This window comes from Amphiprion ocellaris, chromosome 23 (assembly GCF_022539595.1).
Source record: "Amphiprion ocellaris isolate individual 3 ecotype Okinawa chromosome 23, ASM2253959v1, whole genome shotgun sequence".
Classification (NCBI taxonomy): domain Eukaryota; kingdom Metazoa; phylum Chordata; class Actinopteri; family Pomacentridae; genus Amphiprion; species Amphiprion ocellaris.
This window is the reverse complement of record NC_072788.1, coordinates 1320492-1332718: the sequence shown is the minus strand read 5'-3', so window position 1 is coordinate 1332718 and position 12227 is coordinate 1320492. Positions and strand designations below refer to the sequence as shown.

The following is a 12227-nucleotide window of genomic DNA, read 5'->3' as shown; positions in this document are numbered from 1 at the left end:
GTTACTATAAAATTATCTTATTTACAGATATTTACTATTTAAAATTTGAAAAATCTGTATATTATGAACTGTTTATTTAAAAATGTTATTTAACTGCAGTCTGATGTTACACTACAAATGCTCAAAGTCCTGTTAGAGCTATTTTTAAAAATATATTTTCTGTTTCTATGTGAGTTTCACGTTGTTAAATTATGGACAGTAACTCTAAAAATAACAGAAAAAATATGTATCAACTTACAGAATGTCCATCAAACATCTGTATTTTCATCCATTCTTTAACAACATTTGACAGTAAAATTACTGAGCATTTTAAAGATATTAGTTGTTATATGACAGAAAAGTTATTATTATGTAGGATTCACACAGCAAATAATTTTTTTTATTTGCTATCTTACAGATTTTCCTGTTATGTTCAGAAAATATCGATTAAAATCACATAAAAATATATTATTCACATGTTAGTTGCAACACAAAAAGCCCAAAAATGTTTACAAGTAGTTTGGTTTTTTATATATAAAATAATTTTCCTAATTCACCGCTATAAAATCACACGTTTATTGTATGTAACTCAGCTGAAAAGCCTTATTTGACAGTCATTTTACAGCTGTAGTTGTAGTTTTGTTATTTATTTCTCTTGCTGGCTGGTTTTCACTGCTTTTTTTTAGGATGTTTCTTCACACTGAGCATCACTTCCTTCTCTGATGTTTTTATTTCTGCCCTGACTTTCTCCTCCTCCTCTCTGCAGCCGGTCCGGTCACATACCTCGGTCTGGTTGTTGTTTTTGCCAGGAAAAGCTGCAGCAGCTCAGCCGACAGGAGGACCAGTTAAAACCATCCATCCATCCATCCATCCATCCATCCATCCATCCATCCATCCATTCATTATCTATACACCACTTAATCCTCACTAGGGTCATGGGGGGCTGGAGTCTATCCCAGCTGACTCAGGTGAAGGCAGGGGACACCCTAGACAGGTCACCAGTCTGTCACAGGGCTACATACAGAGACAAACAATCACTCTCACATTCACACCTACGGGCAATTTAGAATGATCAATTAACCTCAGCATATTTTTGGACTGTGGGAGGAAGCCGGAGAACCTGGAGAGAACCCACGCATGCACAGGGAGAACATGCAAACTCCATGCAGAAAGATCCCGGGAAAGCCGGGACGCGAACCAGGGATCTTCTAGCTGCAAGGCGAAAGTGCTAACCACTACACCACTGTGCAGCCCCCAGTTAAAACCTTCAGAGATAAACTGAATAAAATGTGGCCAGACGGGGTTAAAACTGCAGTAACAGATTTACAGCCACTAGAGGGCAGCAGAGACAAAGACAACATTAAAACCACAACTAAACAGAATATTATTCTCTATTTAGCTCAGCTTTTAGTCTATAACTTCTGAGAAACAAATACAAACAATTTAAATTTTATAAACCATCAAAGTCTTGATTAGCTCAGCTTCCACATCAATGGCAGCATTTTTATTCCATGTTTTCTGTGCTGTTTGCTAACTCTACTCTAATCCATGCTAATGTGATCTTTTTCTCAGCAGTAGAAGCTAGATATTTAGCTGCTGTTACTGCTGACCAAGAGGACAAACTGACTGATGGAAAACAGTCCAAAGAATTAGTCTGATCCTGATAATATGAGGTAGAGTGAGACATTCAATCAAGCCTGACAATGTTATGAAAAGATGAAAAATAGAAGAGAGGACATAGCTTTGCTCTACACATTCTGTAGGAACACTGTTGGATGATGTTAATGACAAAAACAAGACATAAAATGACAAAATTAGACCCAAAATGACAAACGAGACACAAAATGACAGAAATGAGAAACAAAATGTCAAAAACAAGACATAAAACGACAAAAATGAGACACAAAACAACAAGAACAAGACACAAAATGAATAATATTCATTCTTATATTTAAAAATAATGTGAAAATTGCAATTCTATATATTGTCCTATATCTTTTAGGGTTTGTTCAAACAATAAATCCATCATCGTGGGCTTTAGGAAACACTGATGAACATTTTTTACAATTTCCTGACGTTTTAGAGACACAACAAACACAAGAAACTCAATGAACAGTGGAAATAATATTTAGTTGCAGCTAACAGAGTTTAACTTTCATTTCAAACACGAAAAAACACACAAATGAAGCAGATAAAACAGAGCATTCAGTTGTCAGACATAGTAAATAGATAATAATGGCCAGATTTTATTAGAATGAATCCACCTATTAAGCTATTTATCAAGAAAAAAAACAGATATTTATGTTTCTTTTCTCAGTTTTATTTCATTGTAAGTTTAGATTTCTGTTGGTCAGACAAAACATTTATTTTAAAAATATAGAATCAGACAAAAAAGACATTTATTTCAATACAGAAGATTGTTTTAAAATGATTATTATTTTATGTCATTTTGTGTCTCGTTTTTATTGTTTGGGTCTTGTTTTATTAATTTCGTGTTTTGTTTTTGTCATTTTGTGTGTTGTTTTACAGTTTTTCTCAATTGATAAGACACTAAATTCCATTCACTGCACACATTTCTCAAAAACAGGACTCTGCTGTCCAAATTTTGGACAGTATTCATGGTTTACACACAGTTTCCACAACTCTTGCACTCTTTTTGCAAAAGACTGAACATGTTTTTGCTCATTTGAACACACTTTTTCACTCATAGCACACATTTTTCAACAAGTGAACACTAGGAAGCAGAACTGGGACACTGTTCCAACACTGCTGTCACAATTAAGACACAACAGGTCAAAACTGAAAACACTTTTACCAATGAACTGCACTCTATAAAACCTGCTGGGAAACAGAATTAGCTGTTCAGAATGTAATCTGTTGTTAAGGTCAGCAGATGGTAAAGATGGTGCATAAAGTAAATGGTTTCAGGTTTACTGTGGTTTACTTTACATGTATGTAAATGTTGTTTGTCACTTCAGTGACATGTCTATACTGGAACAATACAAGCAGTCAGAAATGTTCTGAGAATACTGTAAAAAATCTAATGCATAATTCTGGTTCACAAGTGCTGGTAAAATTACAGAAAGTGGACATGATTGACTTTTTCTGTGTTTTGAGTGTGTTTGTTCCAGAGAGTTTTTCACTTGGATTCTGATGATACTCATGAATACATCTGGAACAATGTTAGTTTTCATAGAGGACTGTTGATTCAGGAATAGTTCAATATGAACCCTCAAGTTATTGTGGTTTTTCTGCCTCCATATTCTCCCTTTCTGAATCCTATAGAAGAATTCTTCTCTACATGGAGGTGGAAGGTATATGAGCAGCAGCCATACTTTGGGAAAATCTCTATCAATCAGTGATCTTGACATGTGGTGATGTTTCTGTTGATGCATGTCAGGGCTGGATCAGACACATTAGATCTTTCTTTCCAGAGAAAACACAGCTTGTGATGTTGATGAGGTCCTGAGGTCTGACCAGGCTGAAAGAATTGATGCAGACGTGGTGTAAATATCTGCAGACTGTACTGTGTACAATACAGTGCTGTATTTATTGTCTAACATTATTTTTATTTTATAATGTACAGTCAGGCACTGCAATGGCCTCTGATTCATTTATAGGATGCATTTGTGTTTAAGTTGTCATTTTTGAGGACTATATAATTTTTTTATACTTCATGTGAAAACACAGTGAGAGAGGAGTGTTTTGTATTTAGCAGTGCAGTGGCCTAGTTTTACTTCGTGTGTCTTAATTTTGAAAACAAAGTTCAGATTTTGACAATAAAGTGCACTTTTGACACAAGTGTGCAGTGATTTGTGAATTGTGTTCAAATTAAAAAATAATGTGCAGTGTGTTGGGAAATGTGTGCTATTTTTCAGGAACAGTGTCTTATCAATTAAGAAAAATTGTATTCGTTTTGTGTCTCGTTTTTGTCATTTTGCGTCTTATTTTTGTCGTCCTGTGTCGTTTTTGTCGTTCTGTGTCTCGTTTTTGTCATTTTGTGTCGTTTTTGTCGTTCTCTGTATGTTGCTTTCCTTAAAAGAAGTGTTGTTGTAATTCCACCTCTGTCCTGCGGGGCTGGACGTGGCGCTGCTGAGCTTAGTCTCCGCTCGGGCAGCAGAAGAAGTAAAAGCGGAAGTGTCTCCTGTTAGCAGAGCTGTAGTTTATTTCTGTTCTCTGATTCTTCCGCCTTCTTCAGCTGTCATTCTCCACAAACCGCCTCGGGCTCTCCGTTAACCGTCATGGCTTCCAGGAAACGAGTCCTCTCCGGTGATAACGGCGCCCAGAACGCAGCACCGAGTGGCTCCAAGCGGCCCCGGTTACCGGAGGGGAAGAGACACGTCGTCGCCCTGATCCTGGCCCGGGGAGGCAGCAAGGGAATCCCCCTGAAGAACATCAAGATGCTGGCCGGAGTCCCGCTCATCGGATGGGTGCTGCGGGCCGCCGTAGACTCCGAGATGTTCGACAGGTGAGCACACACCTGGGTGACGTCGTGAGGACACGCTGCAGGTAGATTCATTCAGATTATATCGTCCATGTGTGTTTGGCTCTGTGTGGACTTTGACTTTTCATCAAAGTGTGACTGACCGACTGTTTAACAGCGCTTCAGATTCTAATAACTGTAACGACAAATGATTAGTTTATACTGATTTACTGGAAATGATTGAGTGTAGATTTACACAGCACATACAGAAAATTACATGAATTACACAAAGACACAAACAAGACAAAAAATGAATAAAACATGACACAAAACGACAACAACGAGACACAAAATGACAAAAATGAGATGCAAAATGATAAAAATAAGACATAAAATGACAAAAACGAGAAAACTAAACATTTTCAAACACATCATCATCATAATCATCATAACTGTGATGTTATTCCTTCTCTTTCTCAGTGTTTGGGTGTCGACAGACCACGACCAGATCGAGAAAGTGGCCAAGTCCTGGGGGGCCAGAGTTCACCGGCGGAGCGCTGAAGTCTCCAGAGATTCTTCCACGTCTCTGGAAACCATCCAGGAGTTTGTGACGCTGAATCCAGGTGAGTAAACACACCTGGATGTGTGCAGACTGTGGACGCCCTGAAACACTCCTGACCTGATGTTTCCTCAGAGGTGGACGTGATCTGCAACATCCAGGCCACGTCTCCGTGTCTCCACCCGTTCCACCTGAAGGGGGCGCTGGAGATGATGACGCTGCAGGGCTTCGACTCGGTCTTCTCTGTGGTCCGCAGGCACCAGTTCCGCTGGCAGGAGGTCAAGAAGGGATGTAAGTTCAGATGGATGTATATTCATGTTTTTTTTTTATTATTTAGTTTATTTGTCTTTATATTTCTACTTTTATTTGCCTTTTCTTTTATGGATATATTTTTTTATTCATATTGCTACATTATTTTTATTTTATTTATAAGCACATTTCTTCTTATGTTTTTATTATTTAATTTAATTGTCTTTATATTTCTACTTTTATTAGCCTTTCCTTTTATGGATGAATTGTTTGATTAATATTGCTGCATTATTTATTTTTTATTTTATTTATAAGCACATTTCATATTTTTAAAAATTATTTTATTTATTTGTCTTTATATTTTTACTTTTATTTGCCTTTTTTTATGTATTAATTTTTTGGTTAATATTGCTTTTTATTGCCGCATCCTTTATTTTCAGTTTTATTTATCAGCACATTTCTTATTTTTTTTTTAATTATTTAGTTTATTTTTCTTTGTATTTTTACTTTTATGAGCCTTTCCTTTTATGGATTAATTTTTTGATTAATATTTATTTATATAGCCACATTATTTATTTTTTGTTTTATTTAGAAGCACATTTCTTCTTATTTTTTAATTATTATTTTATTCATTTGTCTTTATATTTCTACTTTTATTAGCCTTTTTATGGCTTAATTTTTTGATTAATATTGCTCTATGTTGCCAAATTATTTATATTGAGTTTATTTATTTTTCTTTATATTTCCACTTTTATTTTATTATTCTTTTATAGATTTTTTTTGGTAATTTGAGAGGAAAATAAACATAAATTTTGAATAATTTCATGAATTTTTGTATCTGTTTGGATGAGATTTAGTTATATAGGACATGTTAGAGTCATTCTGAACGAGTCTTGAATATTGTCTGAGTCAGTTTATGAATCATTTTCAACTGTTTTGGACAAATTTTAGTTTTTATAGACGAGTTTCAAGTAATTTGGGGACCATTTGGCTGTTTTTACATCCTTTTTGTGCATGTTTTAAAGGCTTTTCAACCATTTTTGGGACCTCTTCTTCCTCTTCCATGCAGCACGGAAGCTGACGGAGCCGCTGAACCTGGACCCGGCGAAGCGTCCTCGGCGTCAGGACTGGGATGGAGAACTGTGTGAGAACGGATCCTTCTACTTCACCACCAGCCAGCTGGTGAAGGAGGGGATTCTGCAGGTAGCTGAGCAGCATCCTGAGACTCTAGACGGACACAGGAAGCTGTAACTTTATGGTCTTATTGTCTTTGTCCAGGGAGGAAAAGTGTCCTACTACGAGATGCTGCCTCAGTACAGCGTGGACATCGATGTGGACATCGACTGGCCGGTAGCAGAGCAGAGAGTCCTCAGGTAGGAAGAGCTGCAGATAGGCTGAACCCTGGAAGGGCCAAATATAGAAAAAAAAGAGCAAAAACATATATCAAAAAAAAGTATAAACCCAAATATAGAAAAAAATGAACCAAAGAAAATTTTTATTTTTATATATATATATATATATATATATATATATATATATATATATGTATATGTGTGTGTGTGTGTGTGTGTATATATATATTAGGGCTGCAACAATGAATCGATAAAAATCGATTATTAAAAGCGTTGGCAATAAATTTCGTTATAGATGCGTTGTGTCGCGTGATTCATGCGTCACTTGCCATGTCGTGGAGCTTCTTCTCCACCTGCAGAGCTTTGTTAATGCTGGCTGACTGAAATAAAGTTTTGTTTTTTTAATCAATGCTGGCTGATGGAAATAAAGTTTGTTTAAAAAAAAAACAAAAACTCCACCTGCAGAGCAAGTTGAACAGAGCGAGGTGGATGCAGAGCAGAGGCGGTATTTTCAAAGGAAAAGTAAATTCAACAAATGAAACATGACCGACATGGAGAAAACAGTTTGACCAAAGTTCTCAAAAGTGTGTCCTCTGTTGGATCCATTCAATCATTGTGATCTATCCTGTCTGTCCTCACCACATTTCATAGTTTTATTCCTGGAGATCCTGAAGTTAAAATGGCTTCCTGGGCTTCTGTTTGAGGGTAAAAGTGTTTGCAGGACGTAGGGTGTTTATTCAGTTCCGTTCTCTAACCTCCTCCTCCTCCAGGTACGGTTATTTTGGTCGGGACACTCCGGAGGTGGTCCGTCTGATGTTCTGTAACGTCTCCGGGTGTTTAACAGAAGGACGGATCTTTCTGTCTGTATCTGGGGAGGACATGGTTTCCATCAACACCAAGGACACAGCAGGCATCCGGATGCTGCAGAGAGAAGACGTGGAGGTTTTTATCTAGTCCACAAACAACACAAACAACAAACAACAAACAACACCTGACCATCTGTCTGTCTGTCCTGCTCCTCCAGGTGGTTCTGCTGACCTCCAGCGAGGACCCGGTGAGCCAATCACTGGCCGACAAACTGGCCACGAGGACGGGCTGCCAGGTGCTGCAGGTGGGGGCGGAGCCTCTGGATGACTTGCAGCCAATCCTGAAGGAGAAGAACCTGGAATGGAAAGATGTGGCGTACATCGGTAAATCATTAGGAACTGGAGTTATTTACAGGAATATAAAGGGTCCGTCCACCACAAAACAGCCAGAACCTTCAACCAGAACCTCCTCAAAACCTGATGGTTCTTCATCTACATTTAAGGAAGCAAAGTTTTACCTTCATACTGCGAATATTTACAGAGTTAAAGACCCTTGAAGTACATAGAGGTGGGTCCAGATGAAGTGATGAGGCTCAGAACCTCATCCGTCCAGCAGATAGACACATGACATTTAGCAGGAAAACACATCTGGTTCTGATAACAACTGCAACTAAAATAACTAAAAAAGCTGGACAATTGCCACAAAAAAAGACAAACACAAAAAGAGACAAAGCCACCAATAGAAGGACAACATTACCACAAAAAGACACAAAATTTCCACTAAAAGATGCAAAATTACAAAAAAACTACAACAAAAAGACGCAAAATCAGCACAAAAGGACCCCAAATCACCACAAAATTAAGTGAATATATCACCGAAAGATACAAAATCTCCACGAAAAGAAGCAAAATTAGAGGCAGACAATGAACGGAGCATTTTTACACACATTTGATACCAGGATCATCTAATAGACATGATTCACTTTCTCTGGTTTTGGGTCATTTTAGAGAAGTGTCTGTCTTTTTAGATAAGAATTGGGTCATTTTGGACACATTTGGTTGAGGAAAACTTCCAATAATTTCCCAGCATGTACATTTTCTTGAAGACTCTTCTTCACTTCAGTCATTTTAGAGAAGTTTTTGATATTTTGGGTAAATTTGGAGTCAGTCTAAACACTAAATCTAGTTTGTGTTCATTTCCTCTATGACCTAGTTTGAGCATCAGTATTATGGGATGTATCGTAGTGTTGAAACTATGTTACATCCCATAATATAGAGCAGTTGCATGTCTATGACACAGTCCACAAACTAACAGACGTGACACAAAAAGGCAAAAAACTGCAAAAATGAGACACAAAATTAGAAAAATGAGACATAAACTAAAAGAAAAGACAGAAAACTGTCCCAGTTTGGTGGTTTTTCATCATTTTGTGGTTGTTTTGTGCCGTACTTCGGTCACTTTATGTCTTTATGAGTTCATTTGGTGTCACATGTTGGCGGTTTTACATCATTTTGTGATCAGATTTTGATTTGTGTGTATTTTCTTCTCTCCTCTCAGGTAACGGCCAGGCAGACGTCAGGTGTCTCAACCTGGCCGGTTTGAGCGCCGTTCCCGGAGACGCTCCGGTCGTCGCCATCAACGCCGCCAAGTACACCTGCCACGAACGGGGAGGACTGGGAGCCGTGAAGGAGTTCTGTGAACACATCCTGCTGCAGAAGCAGAAGGCCAAGTCCCAGATGGAGCAGGAACACATCGACCGCAGCAGCTTCTAAATACAACTGAAGAGTGAGTTTCAGCAGTGAAACAACACAGAGAGATTAGTTTGATCAAGTCTACAATCATTTACTGATCTGGGGTCAGATTCTATCGACTGTTTTTCACCGATTAACCTCAACAGAAGGAGTTTAGGTGAAACTATGCAGGTTACAACTGAGTCAGAGGCTTAAAAACTGGTTTGTTAAAGAGCAAAGTGACACGAAATATAGATAAAAACACCACAACCAAGAGCAGAGTTAGATCAGCAGAAACCTGAAGTTCTTTCTAACTGCTGTTGTTGGTCTGAACACTGTGGACGTCTGATTTTCAGCTGTTTGCTGTATGTTTTCCACAAAGACAGAAGGCCAGATTCAACTTAATTGTCTCATCAAACTGGTTCTCTGTTCTGACCAACCACCTATCACACATGCTGATATGAGGCTTCAAAGTTTACCCAGAATGCACTTTCTAAAAAGACTGAAACTTCTCCAAAGTGACTTAAGATTTGTCCAGAATGACCTAAAACCTGTCAAAGCTGACCAAACTTTGCCCAAATTTGTTCAGAATTACTCTAAATTTGTCTAACATGACAAAAACATCTCAAAAAATGATGCAAAATTTGTCCAAAATGACAAAAAAAACTCTAAAATGACTAAAAATGTGTCCACAATTATCAAAAAGTTCTTTAAAATGACTCAAATGAAGAGGAGTCTTCAAGAAAATATATATGTTGGAAAATCATTTCAAGTTTTCCTTCAACCAAATTTTTGCAAGATGACCAAAAAAATTTGTCCAAAATGACTTAATTCCTGTCTAAAAATACAAAAACTTCTCCAAAGAGACTCAAAATTTGTCCAAAATGACCCAAAACCTGTCCAGGCTGACTAAACTTTCATCCAGATTCCTCCAAAGTGACTCAAAATTTGTCTAACATGACAAAAACGTCTCAAAAAATCATTCAGTTCTTGTCTAAAATTACTAAATAATTTATCCAAAATATCAAAAAGTCTCTGAAATGACTCAAATGAAGAGGAGTCTTCAAGAAAATGTACATAATGGAACATTTTTGAAGTTTTCCTTCAACCAAATTTGTCCAAAATGACCCAACTCTTGTCTAAAAAGACAAAAACTTCTCTAAAGTGACTCAAAAATTGTCCAAAATGACTCCAAACCAGAGAAAATGAATCATCTACAAGAAAATATTCACAGTATGAAGGTAAAACTTTACTTCATTAAATAAAGAATCTGGTTGGTTTTTCAAAGAATGACTCATGCATTGTTATTAGAAATACACATTTTTGGTATTTAAATTTATTTTTTCCTATATTTGATGTGAATCTTTTTCTTTTTCACATCTGGATTGGGGTTTATTTCCAACACTGGCTGGGAATCAAAGCAGGGATTTCTCCAGGTGAAGCCTTTTTTAACCAAAATAGATTCAAAAGGACAATTTACGATAGAAACCAGGTCCACTAGAAGGAACCAGGAAAAGTATTGATGGAAATTATGTCAAATAATTGTGGTTTATGTCAGGAAAACAAACAGAATCTTCTCTTTATTCTAATGAAATTCATATATTTTTCTTAGTTGCTCCCCTGATTTTTGTGAAAGTTTGAGTTTACAGACATTTAATGAAGCTACACCCTGTTAGCTTGGCTTAGCTTAGCCTAGCTTAACTTAGCATGAAGCCTTTAAACAGCTGTGAAACGAAGGCATTGATGTTCTTTTTTTTTTTTAACTTATTTTTGATGCATATTGCTACTCCTGAGCTCTGTTTCGATGTCAGAAACTGTCCTTTTGTTTTCTCATTGGAACAATATTTCATTTGTATTATTTTATTTGTTCAACTCAAAACAGTCGCAGCTTTAGTGACGTTTGTTTTATGGTAATTTATAAATTCACATCTGTTTACAATCCCATTGATGGTATCTCATGTGTTCCGTCACACGTTTTAAACAGAATATTAAACTAAAACTTTCCCAAATCAAACCAAGTTTCTTCTCAGCTAACTGTTCCATTCGTTTCCAGTCTTTATACTAAGCTAAGCTAACCATCCAGGCCTCGAGTAGTCACCACTTTCTTTCTTTATTTCAGCTGCAGTGATAAACAATCCTCCATATGATGTTCACAGTTGAATTAGCAGCAGTAATCGCCTGTATTTCTTCTATTTATTGATGATTTTGATGTGTTCTGCTTTCATTTCTACCATCTGATCTTTTTTTCTCAGAAGTGCCTTTTTTTGCTGGATTGTCTTTTAATGTGATTTTTAATTTCGCTCGTTTGATTTAAAAGTTGGTTTTGTTGTGTGAATAATTTTCAATGAAGTTGTCCTTTCAAAGTCTTGGTCTTCTGTTTTTAATATTCAGAAAGAAAAAGCGGATGGATGGATGGATCAATGATGATGGATGGATGGATGGATGGATGATTGGATGGATGGATGGATGATTGGATGGATGGATGGATGATTGGATGGATGGATGAATGGATGGATGGATGATGATGGATGAACGGATGATTGGATGGATGAATGAATGGATGGATGATGATGGATGCATGGACGATTGGATGGATGGATGGATGATTGGATGGATGGATGGATGAATGGATGGATGGCTGAATAATGGATTGGTGATTGGATGGATGGATGGTTGGATGCTGTGGTGGGGAGGTTTTGGCCCGCCTGTCGTATGTTTGACGCCCTGAAAAGTTAAATCCAAAAACCTGCAGTTCCTCAGATGTCCACTGGGGGCGGCTGTAAAAGTGAGTCAGTCTCCATTGAGCTCCATGTTAAAATGTTCAACTTTACAGCAGTGTTACGGCCTTGGGCCGTTGCGCTCCTCCTCCTGTCTTGATTTCTATCGTGAACAGCTGTGAGCAGTCTGCCATCGACCATCCTTCTTCCGGTTCTGTGGTTGGGCCCGCCTGCAGTCCGAGGAGCTGCCGGATTGGTCCAGGATGAGAGGACTCCTCCTACCATGCTGACGTGGAGAGCTGTCAAAAGACTCATTCATTCATGGGTGAAGCTGAGCTGCCCGGTGTTGGTTGTGGAATTCTGTGAACCTAGTGTCCGTGGGGGAGATAAATGCTAGCAGTTAGCAGTTCC

The 12227-nt window shown here is 37.7% G+C and overlaps 1 protein-coding gene across 1 annotated transcript; it reads left to right on the top strand.

Moving 5' to 3' along the window:
* The first annotated feature begins 4098 nt into the window (after positions 1 to 4098).
* Positions 4099 to 11462, top strand: cmasa (cytidine monophosphate N-acetylneuraminic acid synthetase a). Its single transcript, XM_023293674.3, has 8 exons — positions 4099 to 4447; positions 4883 to 5025; positions 5097 to 5252; positions 6280 to 6413; positions 6489 to 6583; positions 7333 to 7504; positions 7587 to 7752; positions 8927 to 11462. The coding sequence occupies exons 1-8, from the start codon at positions 4221 to 4223 to the stop codon at positions 9139 to 9141; spliced, it is 1308 nt and encodes a 435-aa protein (XP_023149442.1). The 5' UTR covers positions 4099 to 4220; the 3' UTR covers positions 9142 to 11462.
* The last annotated feature ends 765 nt before the right edge of the window (positions 11463 to 12227 follow it).